Source organism: Gallus gallus, chromosome 29, assembly GCF_016699485.2.
Source record: "Gallus gallus isolate bGalGal1 chromosome 29, bGalGal1.mat.broiler.GRCg7b, whole genome shotgun sequence".
NCBI lineage: Eukaryota > Metazoa > Chordata > Aves > Galliformes > Phasianidae > Gallus > Gallus gallus.
Window position 1 is genome coordinate 476,151 of NC_052560.1, and position 20,956 is coordinate 497,106.

At 52.9% G+C, this 20,956-nt stretch overlaps 2 protein-coding genes and 1 pseudogene across 2 annotated transcripts; all 3 read left to right on the forward strand.

The window, feature by feature from the left end:
* The first annotated feature begins 339 nt into the window (after positions 1-339).
* LOC121107780 (olfactory receptor 14J1-like) lies at positions 340-2,030 on the forward strand. The gene has a single exon (XM_040653892.1). The coding sequence runs from the start codon at positions 355-357 to the stop codon at positions 1,144-1,146; it is 792 nt and encodes a 263-aa protein (XP_040509826.1). The 5' UTR covers positions 340-354; the 3' UTR covers positions 1,147-2,030.
* Positions 2,031-10,100: 8,070 nt separating this feature from the next.
* Positions 10,101-20,436, forward strand: LOC121107789 (zinc finger protein 3-like). Its single transcript, XM_040653901.2, has 8 exons — positions 10,101-10,178; positions 10,369-10,496; positions 11,332-11,455; positions 14,881-15,027; positions 17,111-17,152; positions 17,343-17,469; positions 18,081-18,191; positions 18,271-20,436. Exons 1-8 carry the CDS (start codon positions 10,155-10,157, stop codon positions 19,269-19,271), a joined length of 1,704 nt encoding a protein of 567 aa, XP_040509835.1. The 5' UTR covers positions 10,101-10,154; the 3' UTR covers positions 19,272-20,436.
* LOC124417448 lies at positions 11,343-12,930 on the forward strand (annotated as a pseudogene).
* Positions 20,437-20,956: the final 520 nt, after the last annotated feature.

Genomic DNA, 20,956 nt, shown 5'->3' on the forward strand with positions numbered 1-20,956 from the left:
CTCACGGAAAAAAATCTCAAGTCGTGGATCTGAACAGGCATTTTCCTCAGAGAAAGAAAAAGTATCGGATCGATTCTATGGCAGGAGGAAGGTCACCAAGGAATGGTACGGGGTTTTGCCAAGGGAAGCCTCACCTAACTTGCCTTTTTCTCTCCTTTGATGATTAGCCATGTCCAGGAGCGGCAGATGCCCAACAGCAGCTCCATCAGCGAGTTCCTCCTCCTGGCGTTGGCAGACACGCGGCCGCTGCAGCTCCTGCACTTCTGGCTCTTGCTGGGCATCTACCTGGCTGCCCTCCTGGGCAACGGCCTCATCAGCACAGCCGTAGCCTGCGACCACCGCCTGCACACCCCCATGTACTTCTTCCTCCTCAACCTCGCCCTCCTCGACCTGGGCTCCATCTCCACCACTGTCCCCAAAGCCATGGCCAATGCCCTCTGGGACACCAGGGCCATCTCCTACACTGCATGTGCTGCCCAGGTCTTTCTGTTCTCATTCTTGTTGTCAGCCGAATTTTACCTCCTCACTCTCATGTCCTATGACCGCTACGTTGCCATCTGCAAGCCCCTGCACTACGGGACCCTCGTGGGCAGCACAGCTTGTGCCAGCCTGGCAGCAGCTGCCTGGGGCACTGGGCTTCTCAATGCTCTGCTGCACACTGCCAATACCTTTTCACTGCCACTCTGCCGAGGCAACACCGTGGACCAGTTCTTCTGTGAAATTCCTCACATTCAAAAGCTCTCTTGCTCGTACCCCTACCTCAGGAATCTCAGTCTTATGACATTCAGCGTATTTTTGTTTTCGGGGTGTTTTGTTTCCACTGTGCTTTCTTACGTGCAGATCTTCAGGGCTGTGCTGAGGATGCCCTCCGTGCAGGGACGGCACAAAGCCTTTTCCACGTGCCTCCCTCACCTGGCCGTGGTCTCCCTCTCTATCAGCACTGGCCTCTTTACCTACCTGAAGCCCCATTCCATCTCCTCCCCAGCCATGGATGTGTCGGTGGCAATTCTGTACTCGGTGGTGCCTCCAGCAGTGAACCCCCTCATCTACAGCGTGAGGAACCAGGCACTGAAGGGTGCCATCTGGGAACTGTTGTTATGGATGTTTTCCAGTAATCACAAAGACTCCATCTCTCTCCGCAGGTGACTTCTAATGTATCCCACTCTAAGCTTGTGCTCGGTTGTTTTCCATTAGTATGTTTCTTTCTTTCATACAGCCTACAGCATACTTTCATGCAGCAAAGGAAGTACATGGGCAAGTACAAAGTGTTCTGGGGGGTCCTGAAATGTGTGTTTGATACAAAGAGAAGATCTCGTGTTCAGAGGTTCTCCACTGTGGAAAGGGGATTTAGCTGGGGGTCCTGAGGGAATAAGAGCCGGCCGTGAGCCAGCACTGCGCTCCTGTAGCCTGGGTGGCCAATGGTACAACAGAGGGGTGTCCAGCAGGGACAGGGAGGTGATCGTCCTCCTCTACTCAGCCCTTGTAAGGCTCCATCTGGAGCGCTGTGTCCAGGCCTGGGGAAACCAGCGCAAGGAAGACATGGAGCTGTTGGAGCAGGTCCAGAGGAGTGCCACAAAGATCATCAGAGGGCTGATGAAAGACTGTGGGAGTTGGGATTGTTTAGCTTGGAGAAGGAAGGGTCCGGAAAGACCTCATTGTGATCTTGTGATACCTGAAAGGAGCTTACAGGCAGGAGAAGGGCTGGCTTTTTATGCTGGAAGATAGCGATAGGACAAGGGGCAATGGATTTAAACTGAACGAGGGGAGGTTTATGTTGGATGTTGTGAAGAGATCCTCCACGCAGAGGGTGGTGAGGCACTGGAAGAGGCTGCCCAGAGCATTTGTGGATGCCTCATCAGTGGAGGTGAGTGGAGTGGCCAGGCTTGATGTGTTCCTGGCAGTCTGGTCTTGCGGTTGGCAAGCCTGCCCACAGCAGAGGTTTGGAACTAGATGATCCTTCTGATCTTTCCAACACAAGCCATTCTGTGATTCTATGATTCAGTGGATATAACTTGGACTTAATAAAATCTACTTTGACAGAACTATGCCTCTTGCTTTCCTTTGCTGTCAATTAACCATATCCATCTGTGTCTTCATGGAGTGTTTTCCTGCGTGTCAGGAAGCTGGGAATTGGTGCCTAGTGCTAACTCTAACCCATAGACTAAACCTTTAATCTAACCCTAACCCCAACCCTAACTCCTAAGCCATAACTCCAACTCCTAACCTTAAAGTCTAACCTTAACCCTTTCTTGTCCTAAACTTCAACCGTAAACTCAAACTCTTCCCCCTAAACACTAACCCTTATCACAGCCCTCGCCCTAACACTAACTCAAGTGCTAGCACTTCACCTAACACTAAATCTAATCCTTAGTGCTAGCCCCAGCCCTAACTCTTCTTTTTAACCTCACCCTAACACTCAACCCTGTCCCTGACCCTCCGGTTGGTTGGCAGCTGGTTATCAGGTGGGGTAAATCAGGCTGCTGCTCTTTCAAGTCACTTCCCAAGATGGATGGAATTCTCAGCATGAGTCGGACACAACATGTTGACATACAAACGTTTCATAAGGGCTGTTCATCAAGGCGCTGTCATAGAGAAGAAGTCTCACCGTGAACTGTGGAGAATTCCGGAAGATCCTAACAAGCACTGGAAGATCCAGGCAGGCTTCTGAAGCGCAAGCAGTCCGGGAAGCACAGTTGGCAGTACGTAAGTCAGGGAGGGAGGATTGGGAGGGATACCTGTGAGAAGTAAAGTGATGGCTGAAGGCCTTAGTAAGTCACTGCAACCGTATGTGAGCCCAGAAATTGAGAGAAAAATGCATCTGGAAGTGAATAAGGAGGAAGAGACTTATCCTGGGAACACGGCAGGAAGGAAGGCCCCTCCTGTGCTGATCAGGGGAAAATGACAAGTTTCTATCTGGTGTGCGTGGCTCTGCATGTGGGATGTGGCATATTTGCTGCGGGCAGCAATTGTGCTCAGCCATGCCCATCAGCTAGCTGACCTGGTTCTTCTCCTCCCTTTTCCCTCCCTTGAGTACACGTGAGTGCACTTCCAGCAGCATTCCATGACTGTGGAGGAAGCCCAATTCTCCTGCAGTGTTGGCTCAGCGCTGCAATGGAAGAGGGAAGAGTTTGTGAGACACGGGGGAGTACAGGGCCAGCGCTTGGCCATGCTGCTGAATGAAGCACAGCTGGATCAAGCCCTGAGTCAAGGTGCCAGGCAAGAACCAAAACAGCTGTAGCGACAAATCTCTGTGTAATAAATGCGTCATAAAGAACTCCTCCTTTTCAGAGTTTTGAGGGTTGTCTATAAATCCTCGTCATTTATTTTTCATAAGCCACGGACATATAGCAGCAAGATAACGACTCTTACATTTTATCTCCACGTAGATTTATAAAACCATTAAAAACAAAATCAGTTGTAAGTGACCTTCGGAGATCATCTAGTCCAACTGCCTGACCACTTCAGGGCTAACCAAAAGTGAAAGCACGTCATGCAGGGCTTTATCCAAATGTCCCTTGAGCACCAGAGGTCACGGGGCAAGAACCTGTAAAGGAAGCCTTTCCTGGGGTCTATTTGGAATGCAGTAAGTTGGGAGATGAAAGAGAAGCAGAGGGTTTTTGTGTCCTGACTTGAGACAGCTACTGATGTATGGGCTGCATAGGTAGACAGTGAGCAGCATCAAAATCTGGACAAATGGCCGGACCAGTCGGAGTGGTGGTCAGTGGCACAAGGTTTTGCAGGAGGCCAGTAGCTGCAGGTGTGCTGCAGGGCTTCATAATGGGCCTGGTCCTATTTGACATTGTCATTCATGTTCTGTGATGCTGTTCATCAACAGTGATGCTGTTCCAGACGTATCCCTTAATTCCTTAAAGAATTGATTGGGATCGTCGTCCTGGCTGGGTGGCATGTAGTAGGCAACCACTTTACTTCCTTGTCCCTTAATCAGTGCCCAGAGGCTCTCCACCACCTCACAGCCAACTGTAAGCTCCGTGCAGAGCTCACGTGGGACACCGAGGGCACAGCCTTCTGCTGGCTGGATACAAGTGCTGGTTGAAGCAGACAGGACAAAGCCCTCCCTCCATGCCCCCCTGGGTGAACGCCCATCCCCAGAATGGCAGTCCCTCTCCTCCATACCCCCCTCTGAAATGCTCCTGTTCCTGCAGACGGGGCGCTGCGCTCACAGCTCTGCAGGGATTCACGTCTGCAACAGAAGGACTTTCCCCACAGCAGCGGGAAAGCAGGGAAGTTCAGGAGGAGGGGAAAAAAATGGAGTTTTCTAACCCTTAGTGCAACAAAACATGACGTGTGACAAAACAGTGGGGGACATCAGCAGTTCAAGTGATTTTTCAGGGAGTAAAAGTGGAAAAACTTCTTCATTTTTATTTCCTGTTCAGGGAAAACCTGCTCATTGCTTCTGAGAACATGGTGATGTAAAAAAACAAACAAACAAACAAACACAAAATAGTGAGAATGCATACTAAACTAAATGATACTTCCAACTAAAAGGAAAGAGAAGAGACGTGACTGATGCCACTTGACAGGAATTAGTGGATGCAGCTTAAAAGTAAACCATCCCAGCTCCTGGCTGGGCTGCTGCCTCCTGTTGCTGGGGATCCCCACCCCTCCCAGCTGCTAGTTTCCTCCCCACGCATTGGGCTCCTCCAACCCCCAGGGCCCTGCTGTACCTCTCCTGCACCAGACCAGGCCCCAGCTCCCTGGCATGGAGGAAGCAGCGCTCCTCGGTACTGCAATCATCATCTCCTTGCAGTTTGCTGGGGGTCAGGGAGCCTTCACAGAACCTCACCTGAGGACATGGGCAAGCTCCTGCTGGCTTCACTAGCTCACCAAAACCAGCCCCCACTTACTGCAAACTGCATTCCAAGCACAGCAGCTTTAGCTGAGCCCAGCAAATGTGAAGGCCCTGCTGCAGGAGGTCTCGGGCACACCTTCCCAAGGTCAAAGCAAAACCCTTCATGCTCAAAAGGGATCACTTACAAGGCAAGCATGCATTGGAGAGCGCTCTGATATCCCAGTGCTGGGCAGGTGAGCTGCTTGCGCACACTGTGGCTTTGCACTGCCTTCTGCTTCCAACACCGCCTGAAACTTGGGATGGTGCATTTAGGAAGAACAAGCTCAGCTTTCTGTGGGTCTACTGGAAACAACCGAGGCTTGGTGTCTCACAGCTGCCCCAAGCTCCTGATTAAAGCATTCAGGAAGAGCAGCAGAACCTACATGCAGCGCGGTTAGGAAGGATGATAGGGTTGTGTGAAAGAAATGGCTTCCCCAGAAGCAAGCAGTGGGCTGGAGTCGGCACCCAAACCAAAACCTGCTTGCACCTTTCCCTCTCCTCATTCCACACGCTGACATTCACTTTAAGAACAAGAAACAAGACTACAGTGAAGAAAGCTCCAGAACAACTCAGCTACTTTATTCACCCCCTTCCCTTTCCACTACCGATGATTCTCAGGAAACCTCCAGGAGCCACGTTACTGCTCTCCTGACCCTTCTCTCACGTTCATCAGTGCACTCAGAAATTACAGGTTCACCACAAAAAGCCACAGGTGGTGTCCAGGCTGGGGCTTTGACTGAAGCTCTTCACGCGTTTGAGGCTCTGCAGGATCTGTATCTTTAGCGGCAGTGCTGGTAGGTAACAGGGCTGGAACTGCTTCTGAAGGTTCCCAGAGTCTTGGGGTGCTTCTACAGCCCCTGGGCTCTGTGGATGTGCTTGTGGGTGTTGAGATGAGATCTGCGTTTAAAGCTCTTTGCACACTCCGGACACTGAAAGAATCTCTCCTGTGTGGATGCGCTGTTGGCGCTTCAATGCAGAACTGCTTTTGAAGCTCCTCCCACACACAGGGCACTGAAAGGGTCTCTCTTCTGCATGGATGTGCTGGTGGAAGGTGAGGTGGGAAGCCCTTTTGAAGCACTTGTGACAATCTTGTTATGTCACTGCTAAATCACTGCAGCATAGCTGTATTATATCCATAAATATAACACTGTTATCAGCATAGTGTCAAGTTTGGAAGTAACATATAAAGCAAAGGAGAACTGAACCGCTCCTCCCTGAATCAAAAACGACCAAAAAATATTCCACAGTATTTCTGGCAACACTGCTGGCTCACGTTCAGTCTAGCATCAATCAATACCCCCAGGTCCATTTCCTCTACAATAATGGCTCACATTGCTCAGGTAAGGAAGTGCAGAACTGGAAGGCGTTAATGGGATGGTACGCACACCTCAAATAAATGGGATGGCTTACTTGAAACAAACACAAAAATCAAACAACAAAACATCCTGCCAAACGGAGAGTATTTTTTCTTCTCCTGAGAAGAGAGAGTATCTGACAGCATTGCAGCCAAACCAGCCTGTGACAGTCAGACCACTGACACCAACTTCCATGCCTTTCTCACCAGACATCCAGCTAAACGCACTGCTTGGTGGTTCTGTGCCAGGGCTGTCTTCCTCACCACAAGCTGCACATCACTCTGCTGAATGGCAGCACTACTGGTGTGAAAAGCTGTCCTAGAGAATCACGGGGCACTGGACAAATGGACCGCTGCCCAGGGGGGCGCCTGTGCCATCATCAGCACTGATTGGTGTGGATGCATTCCTGATGTTTCCAACATGGAATTCCTATGATGACACAGAAGGGGAACCAAATGGTTCGAATCTACCCGCTAATTGTGTCCACACAATCAGCCCAATCTCCATGGCTCTCCTTGCTCGAGGTGTTGAGGAGCTGTAAGGCATGCCTGACTGCCAAAGGGCAGATCTGTGCTGAGGAGCTTTGCAGTCTCCCAAAGCTGTTGTGGGATGGCTAAAGGACGTGGCAAAAGAGACTGGAGTGAGTTGTGAAAAAGGGAAGGCTATTGCCTGTGTGGTGGGAGTGTGGGAATTGAATGTTGTTCCCCAATCAGAACAAGATAAGAATTTGGTTAATTTCATGGCCTCTGCTACCATTTGGGTCCTTTATTACAATTAATACCTCTTTTCAGGGGTCTTTCTACTTTAGCAGGGTTCTCTGGTACTTTGCATTGCTCGTCCTCTAGATAAACCTTCCCCAATAACGCATACTCAGTATATAAGTAAAAGGATATTGCTTGTGTGGTGGTAGGCCAGAAATGGGGAGGGGAGGGGAGGCGGTACCTCAACTCCTCCTCACTCAGATCCAGCCAACATCCCCCCACCCGCACATTCCTTCCCCTCCCCCCACCGGGGAGAAGGTGCACGGCCCGGAGAACAAAGAGCAGTGCCCACAAGGGACGGGGCTGCCTGGCCGAGAAAGGACTGCTCAGCACGTGAGCGATAGGAGCCCGGAGACAGAACTGACACGTACACAGACCCTCCTTAAGGAAGGCGGTGAGGTGCTTTTTGTTACCAATGAAACGCAACCAAATGCTGTGTGCCACTCTGCCCAAATCCAGCGGCCCGGCCCAGGCAGTCGTCCCAGCCCAACTGAGCCCGGAACTCCTCTTCCCTCACGGCCACGGACGGCGTGTCTTCCGGCGGGGCGGGACGGGACGGGACGGGACGGGACTCAGCCTTCGCTTGGCTCCGCTGCTCTGTGTTCCCCCACGCCTCGCTCTGCCCTGCCCTGCCCTCCCCTCTCCTGCTCTCCTCTTCTCTCCTCCTCTCCCCTCCCCTGGAGGTCTCTCCGAGCGGCGCCTTTGGTGCTTTGTCGCCTCCCGGGCTGCTGCTCCCGGCTCATCCCGGGACAGCGCTCAGCCCTGTGGGCAGAGACGGAGCCGTCGGTGCCGCTTCCAGGAGAACGGCCGCCTCTTCCCAGCAGAGCAGGTGAGGCGGAGCGGGGCGGAGCGCGTCACCCTTTCCTCCCTCACTCCGTGGCAGCGTGGGCACGGCGTTTCCATTTGCCATCCATTTGGGTGCTGCTGGGGAGGAAGAGCGGAGGATCACACCATGGCCCGGGTTGGAAGGGACCTCGAGGTTCAGTGAAGCTCCAACCCCGCTGCTGCAATCAGGGCCACCAACCTCCACGTTTCATAGCAGCCCAGGCTGCCCAGGGCCCCATCCAGCCCGGCCTTGAACACCTCCAGGGATGGACGGGGCATCCACAGCCTCTCTGGGCAGCTGTTCCAGCACCTCACCGCTCTCAGAGTAAAGAACTTCCCCCTGACACCCAACCTGCAGCTGCCCTCCTTCAGCTTCAAACCATTTCCCCTTGTGCTGCTGTTATCTGCCCTTTCACAGAGTTGCCTCCCCTCCCCTCCTGTTTATGGGCTCCCTTTAGGTCCTGGAAGGCTGCAATGAGGTCACCCCTCAGCCTTCTTTTCTCCAGGCTGAACAAGCCCAGCTCCCTCAGCCTGTCTTTGTAGCCCTCTGATCATCTTTGTGTCCCTCCTCTGCACCCTCTCCACCAGCTCTCTCTCCTTTGTGTACTGGGGGCTCCAGGCCTGCGCACAGTACTCCAGGTGGGGCCTCCGGAGGGCAGAGTAGAGAGGGACAATCAGCTCCCTGTCCCTGCTGGCCACCCGTTTTGTGCTGGAGCCCAGGATGACGTTTTATTTCCAAGCTGCAAGAGCACACAGCTGGCTCACGTGAAGTTTTTCATCCTTGAGGACTGCCAGGTCCTTCTCTGCAGGGCTGCTCTCCAGGACTGCTCCTCCCAGTCTGTATGTATGCCTGGGATTCCTCGGGCCCCAGTGCCAAACCTTGCACTTTGCGGTGTTGAACCTCATGAGGTTCACCCGGGCCCCCCTTTCAAGCCTGTTGAGGTCCCTCAGGATGGCATCCCTTCCTTCCACCGTGTCAACCGCAGCGCTCAGCTGGGTGTCTCCAGCAAACTTCTGCATTCAGTCTGATGAGGCGGTGTCGGACTTGCAGTCCGAGTTACAGTGGGGAGGGATTTACTCCCCCGGTCCCCAGCTGGAGGTTTAGGGATGCAGGGCTCAGGGAGGTGAGAAATACTGGAGTCCTGGCTGCCAGTGGAGGACTGAGGCCAAGAACTCATTCAGTACCTCAGCCTTCTCTTCATCCGTTGAGGCCACTTCTCCTTTTGCATTTTGCAAAGGAGGTCAACAGTAAAAGCCCCGTAAGTGTGGCCTAAAGGATTGTGGGTGAGAATGAGAGATCTTTGTTGTTTGTCCAAATATGTTCTAACATCAGAACTTCCAGCCTGTGCCGCAGCAGAAAAGGAGTATTGGGGAACGTCGGTGGTTTTTGATTCACGGAGGTGAGCAGCTGCATGAAGTACATGCACAGCAGCCTCCCTGTTTCTGTGGGGGTTGGGAACAGCGTTTTGTGGCAATGTATGATTGCAGAGTGAATGTGTGACATACGTTTCTCACCTGGGAGCCAACACTGGCTGTGGCAGTTTGATGCGCAACAGTTGCTTCCATTTCCATTGGTAATCCTAACACTGCTGCCGGAACTGCACGCTCAGCTTCCCAGAACCGAGTTGGATTGACACTGGCTCAAGGAGTCCCAAGGCTCAGAGTGCTCCCACATCCGACGTAACCTTCTCAAGGCACAAAGGTAAGGAGCTTGGATATGGCTGGGTCCAGTCTGAGTCCCTGGCTTAGCCAAGGCTTTATGTGGGAGGAATCCTATGTTCCCAGTCACACTAAGACATATCATTAGAGAAACTCACAAAGCTCCAAAGTAACCATGAGTCTCTTACAGAAGATCTGTATCAAGAAGGAGTCTCGACATCAAGCTGCGAGGGATCTCTGTGCAGGTGTGACCTCGAGAGCCATCCCTGCTCGAGGGCAGATCCTGTCGTGCAGCGCGCTGCTGTGCAGGAGAGCTCGAGGGGTGCTTTTGCTGCTCCCTGTTTTGGGGTGAGATGACCGACTCCTTGCCATTGCTTTGTTTTTAGGCACGCAGTCCGTGTGCCCTCAGCTGTTGAAGTGAGTGTCAGCTATGAGTTCTCTCGGCCCCCTAGTTTGAGACAGCTTTGTGATGGTTCATCTCTTTGAGCCAGAGCGTTAGCAGTGCTGTTGCTGGTTGTCTTCCTGTGCCAGGCCTGGTGTGCCATCCCAGAGGCAGTGCCCTGCAGATGGGCTGGCGAGGGCTGAGCTGGGACAGGGACTGCTGCGTTGCCTCCCAGCTGCCCTGCCCTTTCTCTTGTCCCTGCAGGCTCCAGTTCAACTTGTGCCTTCCAGGCGTGATCATCCCAGGCTGCAGGAGAGCAGCAAATGGCCACAGCACATCTGTGTCAGGTAGGGGCTGTGGGAAGCAGGCAGGAGAGGCCAAGGGGCGAGGGATGTGAATGCAGGGGGAGAGGGAGGTGCCCTCAGCCAGCATGCGTGTGCTGGGGCCGGAGAAGCGGCTGGGACGGGAGTTTGTGTCGTGTGCGAGCTGCTTCCCTGGGCCTTGGCTGTTGCCAGCAAGGAGCCTCTTTGCTTGCAGGAGCCCGTGAGCTTTGCGGAGGTGGCCGTGTATTTCAGCAGGGAGGAGTGGGCGCTGCTGGACCCTGCGCAGCGAGCGCTCTACCGGGACGTGATGCTGGAGACGTACCAGTGCAGTGGCCTGGCTGGGTGAGGGCTTTCCTGCTTTTCCTCCTCGTTAGGTCTGCTTTGGTTGTGCTGAATGAGCCTCTGCATGCCGGGCCTTGAATAACTGCCATGCAGTTACATATTGACTAACACCACTGTGACAGCAACAAAGGAAACACAGAGTAGCATGAGTTTCAGGAGGCCTTATTGTGCTCAGCACTGTGATAAAAGCCCCAGAGTCAGTGCTGGCTAGTAAGCAGCAGCAGGAAGGGGGATGATCAGATTCCTACAAACAGCCCTTGTGTTGTTGCATTGCATGGTGCCACCAGCTGCAACTAAGAGATGACTCGCTGGTTACTCCTTTAGAATTTAGGATTTTCCATTCAATTGCCATAAATATTTTGATGCCATGCTCACTGATATATTGTAAGCAAGTAAGCATGCTAGTTGTAATGTTAATTTTAAAGCAAATATCCCTTCATAATATCTAGAGATGTAAAAGCTTTCTTTGCTCCAAAGGAAGCTGTGGCCCCAGTGTCATTCAGGCCCAAATAGTGCTTTCTCCATGGGGAGGGACACACAGTGGAGATGTTGAACAGTCACTGTGCCGCAATGATGGAAATGCTCTCATCTCCCCTGTTTCTGTCATTGAAGCTCCACTTCCAGCCCCCAAACCCGGGCTGATCTCCCTGCTTGAAGGAGGGGAAGACCCCTGGATCCCAGATGTGCGTAGCCCTGAGGCCGTGCCAGGAGACCTGAGCCCAGGTGAGTTGCTGGAGGGAGGGAAGGAGGAGGCTGGGGCTGGAAGAGTCCTCTCTGTCTGTGTTTTATTTTGGGCACCGTGTGCAATTTCTGGATTTCCTCTTTCCTCCAGCAGGAACTGGGATTACAGATATACTGGAGGATGTGCAGGAAAGTGGTGTGGCCGAAAGGCGGTGGGGCTAGTGCCTGTGTGGGAGAAATCAGAAGGGATGTCCCAGGAGGCCTGGAGCAAGGTCAGGGTGAGCACATCAAGAAGGCACTGGGAGAGCATCTGGAAGAGAAAGGAAGGAGCCCACTGGACTTCAACATAGGTGAAAAGCAGGACGTAGAGCCCAGGAGCAAGGATGTGTGTCAGATGAAAAAGCAGAATCCATGCACTGAGTGTGGGAAAAGCTTGGAAATAAATTCCAGTGTCATTAACCACCAGTGCATGCACGCAACGCAGAGCCTGTACAAGTGCTCTGAGTGTGGGAAGAGCTTCAACAGCAGTTACAACCTTACCCGCCACCAACGCATCCACACAGGAGAGAGACCCTTTCAGTGCTCTGAGTGTGGGAAGGGCTTCAACAGCAGTTGCAACCTTACTTGCCACCAACGCATCCACACAGAGGAGAGACCCTTTCAGTGCTCTGAGTGTGGGAAGTGCTTCAAACGCCGTTCTGACTTGAAGCAGGCACCTGCGCATGCACAGACAGGAGAGACCCTTTCAGTGTTCCGCTGTGTGGGAAGAGCTTCAAAAGAAGATGCGAGTTAAAGCTGCACCAGCGCATCCACACAGGGGAGAGGCCCTGCAAGTGCTCTGAGTGTGGGAAGAGCTTCAGCAGAAGTTCCCACCTCACCTACCACCAACGCATCCACACAGGAGAGAGACCCTTTCAGTGTCCTGAGTGTGGGAAGAGCTTCAACAGCAGTTCCCATCTCACCTGCCACCAACGTATCCACAAAGGAGAGAAACCCTTTCAGTGCTCTGAGTGTGGGAAGGGCTTCAAAACGAAAGTTTGAATTGAAGCTGCACCAGCGCATCCACACAGGGGAGAGACCATACAAGTGCTCTGAGTGTGGGAAGGGCTTCAAAAGCAATTCTAACCTCACCTGCCACCATCGCATCCACACAGGAGAGAGACCCTTTCAGTGTCCTGAGTGTGGGAAGAGCTTCAAACGCAGTTCTGAATTGAAGCAGCACCATCACATCCACACAGGACAGAGACCCTTTCAGTGTCTGGAGTGTGCAAAGAGCTTTAAACGCAGATCTCATCTCAACACTCACAAGCGCACCCACAGAGCACAACGGCTGTAGAAGCTCCCCAAGACTCTGGGAACCTTCAAAAGCAGTTCCAGCCTCATTAGCGACCGGCACTGCCACAGAAGGTACAGATCCTGCAGAACCTCAAACTTGTGAAGAGCTTCAGCCAAAGCCCCACCCTGGTTACGACCTGTGGCTTTGTGTTTTGAACCTTACAAATCCCTTGAGTAGAGGATGAGCTCTGCAGCCAAAATCCTTCTTCTTCTCTGCTGCTCTTCTTTCTCCTCTTTGGATGCGAATTCTGCATGTTGCTCTCTGTCAGCTGCAGTCAAGGTGTTGAGCGGACAGTCAAAGGAGAGTCCAGAGTGGGATGTGTCACAGCCACTGGAAACCCTCTGCCAGGTGGCACGTTTCTGCCAGGGCAGTGTGCAAGGACAGTCACCTCTTATCTCCCCTGTAGAAACTCACCTGCATAGGTGGGATTGGCAATACCTAGGATGACACAGATGGGGAACCTAATGGTTCGAATCTACCCGCTAATTGTGTCCACACAGTCAGCCCAATCTCCATGGCTCTCCTTGCTCGAGGTGTTGAGGAGCTGTAAGGCATGCCTGACTGCCAAAGGGCAGATCTGTGCTGAGGAGCTTTGCAGTCTCCCACAGCTGTTGTGGGATGGCTAAAGGACGTGGCAAAAGAGACTGGAGTGAGTTGTGAGAAAGGGAAGGCTATTGCCTGTGTGGTGGGAGTGTGGGAATTGAATGTTGTTCCCCAATCAGAACAAGATAAGAATTTGGTTAATTTCATGGCCTCTGCTACCATTTGGGTCCTTTATTACAATTAATACCTCTTTTCAGGGGTCTTTCTACTTTAGCAGGGTTCTCTGGTACTTTGCATTGCTCGTCCTCTAGATAAACCTTCCCCAGAAACGCATACTCAGTATATAAGTAAAATAGTATATACATACATATAGATATAGATATATCCATCGAGATTAGGTAGATGGAGTAAGTTATAAGCACAAAGACTGAAGCTCCTGTCTGTCCAGCTTTCTGAAACACATCTGGGCCTTCAGTTAAAGGCCAGGTAGACGTAATAGATATCTTTGCAAATCACAAACCCCTTGATGTTGGAAAACTGCTAGCTTTTGGTGCTGGATAGACAGGGCCTGAGCAACAGAGAATTAAAGGAGGAGAAGTTGAAACAATTAACAGCATACATATATATGCCTAGTAACAACTTATGTATAGACTGCATGAAAAAAAATATATATGTCACACACATTGCAAGAACGTCCTGCACAAATTAAAAGGACAACTCCTTAGGGAGTGCCTGAAGAACATATTGAGGAACATCTGGCACCTCCCTCCATACTCTTTGTCTAACAAAGACTCTGAAGAAAATCACCACATCAGTACGAATGAGAAGGGTACTGAGACATGTTAGAGACAAAAGGACTGCTACTGACTGACACCACATGACACACGAATTAACAAGTGATTAACAAATGTAAACCTTTTGATAAGATTGTGAACCTGGAGGACCCAGCCAGTGGGGAAACAGGGGAGGGAAGGGGTGGGGGGAGGGGGGGGCGGAACAAGGTACAAAAGCTGTCATGTCTGTCCCCATAAGCACTCTCTTCTGCTTGTGGGATGCCTGCCACTGCAATTGGGAATAAAATCTGCATTCTCAGAGATACTGTCCTGACAAAGTTATTTGGATATTAACAAAAATTGGCCAGAAATGGACACAAGAGGGGAGGGGAGGGGAGGGGAGGGAGGGGAGGGAAGGGAAGGGAAGGGAAGGGAAGGGAAGGGAAGGGAAGGGAAGGGAAGGGAAGGGAAGGGAAGGGAAGGGAAGGGAAGGGAAGGGAAGGGAAGGGAAGGGAAGAGAAGGCGGTACCTCAACTCCTCCTCACTCAGATGCAGCCAACATCCCCCCACCCGCACATTCCTTCCCCTCCCCCCACCGGGGAGAAGGTGCACGGCCCGGCGAACAAAGAGCAGTGCCCACAAGGGACGGGGCTGCCTGGCCGAGAAAGGACTGCTCAGCACGTGAGCGATAGGAGCCCGGAGACAGAACTACACGTACACAGACCCTCCTTAAGGAAGGCGGTGAGGTGCTTTTTGTTACCAATGAAACGCAACCAAATGCTGTATGCCACACTGCCCAAACCCAGTGGCGGCCACCCGCCCGGCCAGCGGCCCAGCCCCGCCGGTCGCCCCAGCCCAACTGAGCCCGGAACTCCTCTTCCCTCACGGCCACGGACGGCGTGTCTTCCGGCGGGGCGGGACAGGACGGGACGGGACGGGACTCAGCCTTCGCTTGGCTCCGCTGCTCTGTGTCCCCCACGCCTCGCTCTGCCCTGCCCTGCCCTCCCCTCTCCTGCTCTCCTCTTCTCCCCTCCCCTCCCCTCTCCTGGAGGTCTCTCCGAGCGGCAGCCGTTGCCGCTGTGTCGCCTCCCGGGCTGCTGCTCCCGGCTCATCCCGGGACGGCGCTCAGCCCTGTGGGCAGAGACGGAGCCGTCGGTGCCGCTTCCAGGAGAACGGCCGCCTCTTCCCAGCAGAGCAGGTGAGGCGGAGCGGGGCGGAGCGCGTCACCCTTTCCTCCCTCACCCCGTGGCAGCGTGGGCACGGCGTTTCCATTTGCCATCCATTTGGGTGCTGCTGGGGAGGAAGAGCGGAGGCATCACACCATGGCCCGGGTTGGAAGGGACCTCGCGGTTCATGAAGCTCCAAGCCCCGCTGCTGCTATCACGGCCACCAACCTCCACGTTTCATAGCAGCCCAGGCTGCCCAGGGCCCCATCCAGCCCGGCCTTGAACACCTCCAGGGATGGACGGGGCATCCACAGCCTCTCTGGGCAGCTGTTCCAGCACCTCACCAGCTCTCAGAGTAAAGAACTTCCCCCTGACACCCAACCTGCAGCTGCCCTCCTTCAGCTTCAAACCATTTCCCCTTGTGCTGCTGCTATCTGCCCTTTCACAGAGTTGCCTCCCCTCCCGTCCTGTTTATGGGCTCCCTTTAGGTCCTGGAAGGCTGCAATGAGGTCACCCCTCAGCCTTCTTTTCTCCAGGCTGAACAAGCCCAGCTCCCTCAGCCTGTCTTTGTAGCCCTCTGATCATCTTTATGGCTCCTCCTCTGCACCCTCTCCACCAGCTCTCTCTCCTTTGTGTACTGGGGGCTCCAGGCCTGCGCACAGTACTGCCAGATGGGGCCTCCGGGGGGCAGAGTAGAGAGGGACAATCAGCTCCCTGTCCCTGCTGGCCACCCGTTTTCTGCTGGAGCCCCGGATACCATTTTGTTTCCAAGCTGCAAGAGCACACAACTGGCTCACGTGAAGTTTTTCATCCTTGAGGACCTGCCAGGTCCTTCTCTGCAGGGCTGCTCTCCAGGACTGCTCCTCCCAGTCTGTATGTATGGGTGGGATTCCTCGGGCCCCAGTGCCAAACCTTGCACTTTGCGGTGTTGAACCTCATGAGGTTCACCCGGGCCCCCCTTTCAAGCCTGTTGAGGTCCCTCAGGATGGCATCCCTTCCTTCCACCGTGTCAACCGCAGCGCTCAGCTGGGTGTCTCCAGCAAACTTCTGCATTCAGTCTGATGAGGCGGTGTCGGACTTGCAGTCCGAGTTACAGTGGGGAGGGATTTACTCCCCCGGTCCCCAGCTGGAGGTTTAGGGATGCAGGGCTCAGGGAGGTGAGAAATACTGGAGTCCTGGCTGCCAGTGGAGACTGAGGCCAAGAACTCATTCAGTACCTCAGCCTTCTCTTCATCCGTTGAGGCCACTTCTCCTTTTGCATTTTGCAAAGGAGGTCAACAGTAAAAGCCCCGTAAGTGTGGCCTAAAGGATTGTGGGTGAGAATGAGAGATCTTTGTTTTTTGTCCAAATGTGCTGTAACATCAGAACTTCCAGCCTGTGCCGCAGCAGAAAAGGAGTATTGGGGAACGTCGGTGGTTTTTGATTCACGGAGGTCAGCAGCTGCATGAAGTACATGCACAGCAGCCTCCCTGTTTCTGTGGGGGCTTGGGAACAGCGTTTTGTGGCAATGTATGATTGCAGAGTGATGTGTTGACATACGTTTCTCACCTGGGAGCCAACACTGGCTGTGGCAGTTTGATACGCAACAGTTGCCTTCCATTTCCATTGGTAATCCTAACACTGCTGCCGGAACTGCACGCTCAGCTTCCCAGAACCGAGTTGGATTGACACTGGCTCAAGGAGTCCCAAGGCTCAGAGTGCTCCCACATCATACCTAACCTTCTCAAGGCCACGAAGGTAAGGAGCCTGGATCATGGCTGGGTCCACTCCTGAGTCCCTGGCTTAGCCAAGGCTTTATGTGGGAGGAATCCTATGTTCCCAGTCACACTAAGACATAACCTTAGAGAAACTCACAAAGCTCCAAAGTAACCACGAGTGTCTTACAGAAGATCTGTATCAAGAAGGAATCTCGACATCAAGCTGCGAGGGATCTCTGTGCAGCTGTGACCTCGAGAGCCATCCCTGCTTGAGTCGCAGATCTGTCGTGCAGCGCGCTGCTGTGCAGGAGAGCTCGAGGGGTGCTTGGGCTGCTCCCTGTTTTGGGGTGAGATGACCCTTTCTCTTGTCCCTGCAGGCTCCAGTTCAACTTGTGCCTTCCAGGCGTGATCATCCCAGGCTGCAGGAGAGCAGCAAATGGCCACAGCACATCCGTGTCAGGTAGGGGCTGTGGGAAGCAGGCAGGAGAGGCCAAGGGGCGAGGGATGTGAATGCAGGGGGAGAGGGAGGTGCCCTCAGGCAGCATGCGTGTGCTGGGGCCGGAGAAGCGGCTGGGACGGGAGTTTGTGTCGTGTGCGAGCTGCTTCCCTGGGCCTTGGCTGTTCCCAGCAAGGAGCCTCTTTGCTTGCAGGAGCCCGTGAGCTTTGCGGAGGTGGCCGTGTATTTCAGCAGGGAGGAGTGGGCGCTGCTGGACCCTGCGCAGCGAGCGCTCTACCGGGACGTGATGCTGGAGACGTACCAGTGCGTGGCCTGGCTGGGTGAGGGCTTTGCTGCCTTTCCTCCTCGTTAGGGCTCCATTGGGCTGTGCAGGATGAGCCTCTGCATGCCAGGTCTTGAATAACTGCCATGCAGTTACATATTGAGTAACACCACTGTGACAGCACAAAGGAAACACAGAGTAGCATGAGTTTCACGAGGCCTTCTTGTGCTCAGCACTGTGATAAAAGCCTCAGAGTCAGTGCTGGCTCGTAAGCAGCAGCAGGAAGGGGGATGATCAGATTCCTGCAAACAGCCCTTGTGTTGTTGCACTGTATGAGGCCACCAGCTCCAGCTGCTGGACGACTTGCTGGTTACTCCTTTAGAATTTAGGATTTTCCATTCAATTGCCATAAATATTTTGATGCCATGCTCACTGATATATTGTAAGCAAGTAAGCATGCTGTTGTAAAGTTAATTTTAAAGCAAATATCCCTTCATAATTTCCAGAGATGTAAAAGCTTTCTTTGCTCCAAAGGCAGTTGTGGCCCCACTGTCATTCAGGCCCAAATGGTGCTTTCTCCGTGGGGAGGGACACACAGTGGAGATGTTGAACAGTCACTGTGCCGCAATGATGGAAATGCTCTCATCTCCCCTGTTTCTGTCATTGAAGCTTCACTTCCAGCCCCCAAACCCGGGCTGATCTCCCTGCTTGAAGGAGGGGAAGACCCCTGGATCCCAGATGTGCGTAGCCCGGAGGCCGTGCCAGGAGACCTAAGCCCAGGTGAGGCGGTGGATCAAAAGGAAAGCTGGGGAATATTTGGGGCACCGTGTGCTATTTCTGGGTTTCCTCTGTCATCCAGGTGGAGATGAGATCACAAAACCAAAGGAGAATCTGCAGGAAGTCGGTGTGGTCCGGAGGCAGTGGGGTAATGTCTCTGTGGGAATAAGCAGAAGGGATGTCCAAGGGGGCCTGAAGCAAGGAGAACACTTCAAGCAGCCATTGGGAAACTATCCAGGAAAGAGAGCAAGGAACCCGCTGGAACTCAGTGCAGGTCAACAGCAGCCTGAAGAGGCCAGGAAGAGGGAAGTACGCCAGAAGAAAAAACACAACTCAAGCAATGAGTGTGCGAAAAGCGCTAAAAGGTATTCCAGACTCGTTAAAAACCATCACGTACGCTCAGGGGAGAGACTGTACAAGTGCTCTGCTTGTGGAAAGAGCTTCAAATGGAGAGCCCACCTTACAGTACATCAACGCATCCACACGGGAGAGAGACCGTTTAAGTGCTCAGAGTGTGGGAAGTGCTTCAGCAGCAGTTCCAACCTCATTGTCCACCAGCCCATCCACACAGGAGAGAGACCCTACAAGTGCTCTGAGTGTGGGAAGAGCTTCAAAAGAAGTTCCCACCTCATCAGCCACCAGCACGTCCACACAGGAGAGAGACCCTTTAATTGTCCCGAATGTCCAAGGAGCTTTAAACACAGTTCCGCACTTTACTCCCACCAGTTTATCCACACAAGAGAGAGACCCTACAAGTGCCCTGATTGTGGGAAGAGCTTCAGAAGTAGTTCTGCCCTCACCTCCCACCAGAGCATCCACTCAGGAGAGAGACCCTTCAAGTGCTCTGAGTGCTCGAGGAGCTTCAAAAGGAGTTCCCACCTCACCTACCACCTGCGCATCCACACAGGAGAGAGACCCTACAAGTGCCCTGAGTGTGGGAAGGGCTTCAAAAGCAGTTCCAATGTCATCCGCCACCAGCGCATCCACACAAGAGAGAGACCCTACAAGTGCCCTGAGTGTGGGAAGAGCTTTAGAAGCAGTTCTAGACTCAACTCCCACAAACAAGTACACAGAAGAAAGTGACTATAGAAGTGTGTTGTGGTTTAGCCCAGCAGGTGGCTCAGCACCACGCAGTAGTATTCTCCCTCCTCCCCTCCCTTAGGGATGGAGGAGAGAACAACAAAAAAAAAAAAACAAAAAAAAACACCGGTGAAGCAGAACTTGTAGGTTGAGATGAAGCTTTTTACTGAGAGAGAGAAGAGGACAAGGATAAATGTTATGGCAACGTGCCTATATATGAATGATGTGACAAGTGACGCACCGGGAACTGCTCTGCTTTCTGCCAGAGGCTCCAAGTGGGGCCGTTCTCCCCGGCTGCTGTGTGGGCTGAATCTCTTACGTCTTGTCCTGTCTGGACTGGCCCGTGGGCTACCGCATGACCCATTGCCTGTTTAATTTGTTCAAAGGCTGTTGCTGCTCCGGCCCCACGTGAAATGGGTCTTCTTCCAGATCACATCATAGAGAGGGTTTACAGTCAGACCGTAATCCAGACAATGCATTCTTCAGAGACCCCCAGCACCTGAGAACGCTTGTGTTTCCTTTTTGCTGGTTGGAGGAGACAGAGCAGTTATTGTATTGACCACATCCACGGGGATCTGACGACATCCATCTTTCCATTTGACTCCTACGAACAGAATCTCCAGTGCAGGTCCCTTGACTTTCTTTTGCTTTATGGCAGAACTGGCTTTCAAGAAGTTTTGAATTATTTTCTTCCCTTTCTCAAAAACGACTTCTGCTGTGTTGCCCCACGCGATGATGTGGTCAGTGTACAGCAGGTGTTTAGGAGCTTCCCCTGTTCCAGTGCAGTCTGGGTCAGCCCACGACAAACGGTAGGGCTGTGTTTCCACCCTTGGGCAGTCGATTCCAGGTGCATTGCACGCCCCTCCGAGTGGAAGCACATGGAGGCCTGCACGATGCTGCCCGAGGGATTGAGAAAAGCACATCAGTGGCATAGCACGTGACTGCCTTTGACTCCAGTTCATACGGCAGCTCTAGCACACCTGGCACAGCAGTGCTGCGGTGCGACTTCATTCGGGCCAATGGCCTGAGTATTACACCTGGGGTATGACAGCGCCTCTGCTGTTTGAAGCAACATGAGCACCAAGCAGAGTTATTACCTGACACCAGCTTGCCCTGGAGAATCTAACTTGGTAGGTCCATGTGCTCAGTAGCTGGACAGAACATGTTTTTGGACAATTCAAGCGTACAGGTTCAGCAAGTATCCAGGGCAAGACATATTGCTGTTAAAAGAACACGGGGTGTGAGGGATGTTGAACGGAACTGGAGGAGAATGGTGCATCACCATCCACAATGCCACCACTACCATAACCGAGGCCATTCAAAACACGAAGGAAATCACCAAAAAGCCTGGAGAGCTCTTTCAAGTGATGCAGCCAAGAGACTGATTTGATGGACTGATCCCCTGGCCGTGGATCACATCACTGCCAAAATCACCGGGATGCACGGGTGGGGGAAATGGCTTGTGAATAGTCAGTCTTAGGATATGGTGTGGGTTTTTGTTTCTCATGGTAGGCCTTCCCATCTCTCTTCCTTTTTGCCTGCTAAGCCCTATGTGCAGTGAAGGAGACCTCAGAATGTTTGAGCCGTGGGTTGGTGTGTGGGGTGAGAGGTGAGCGCCTGTTAATGTGAGGCGGAAAAATGCCCTGAGAGACAATGAAGTCACAGGGAGGAGCTGGGTGGCCCTTCTC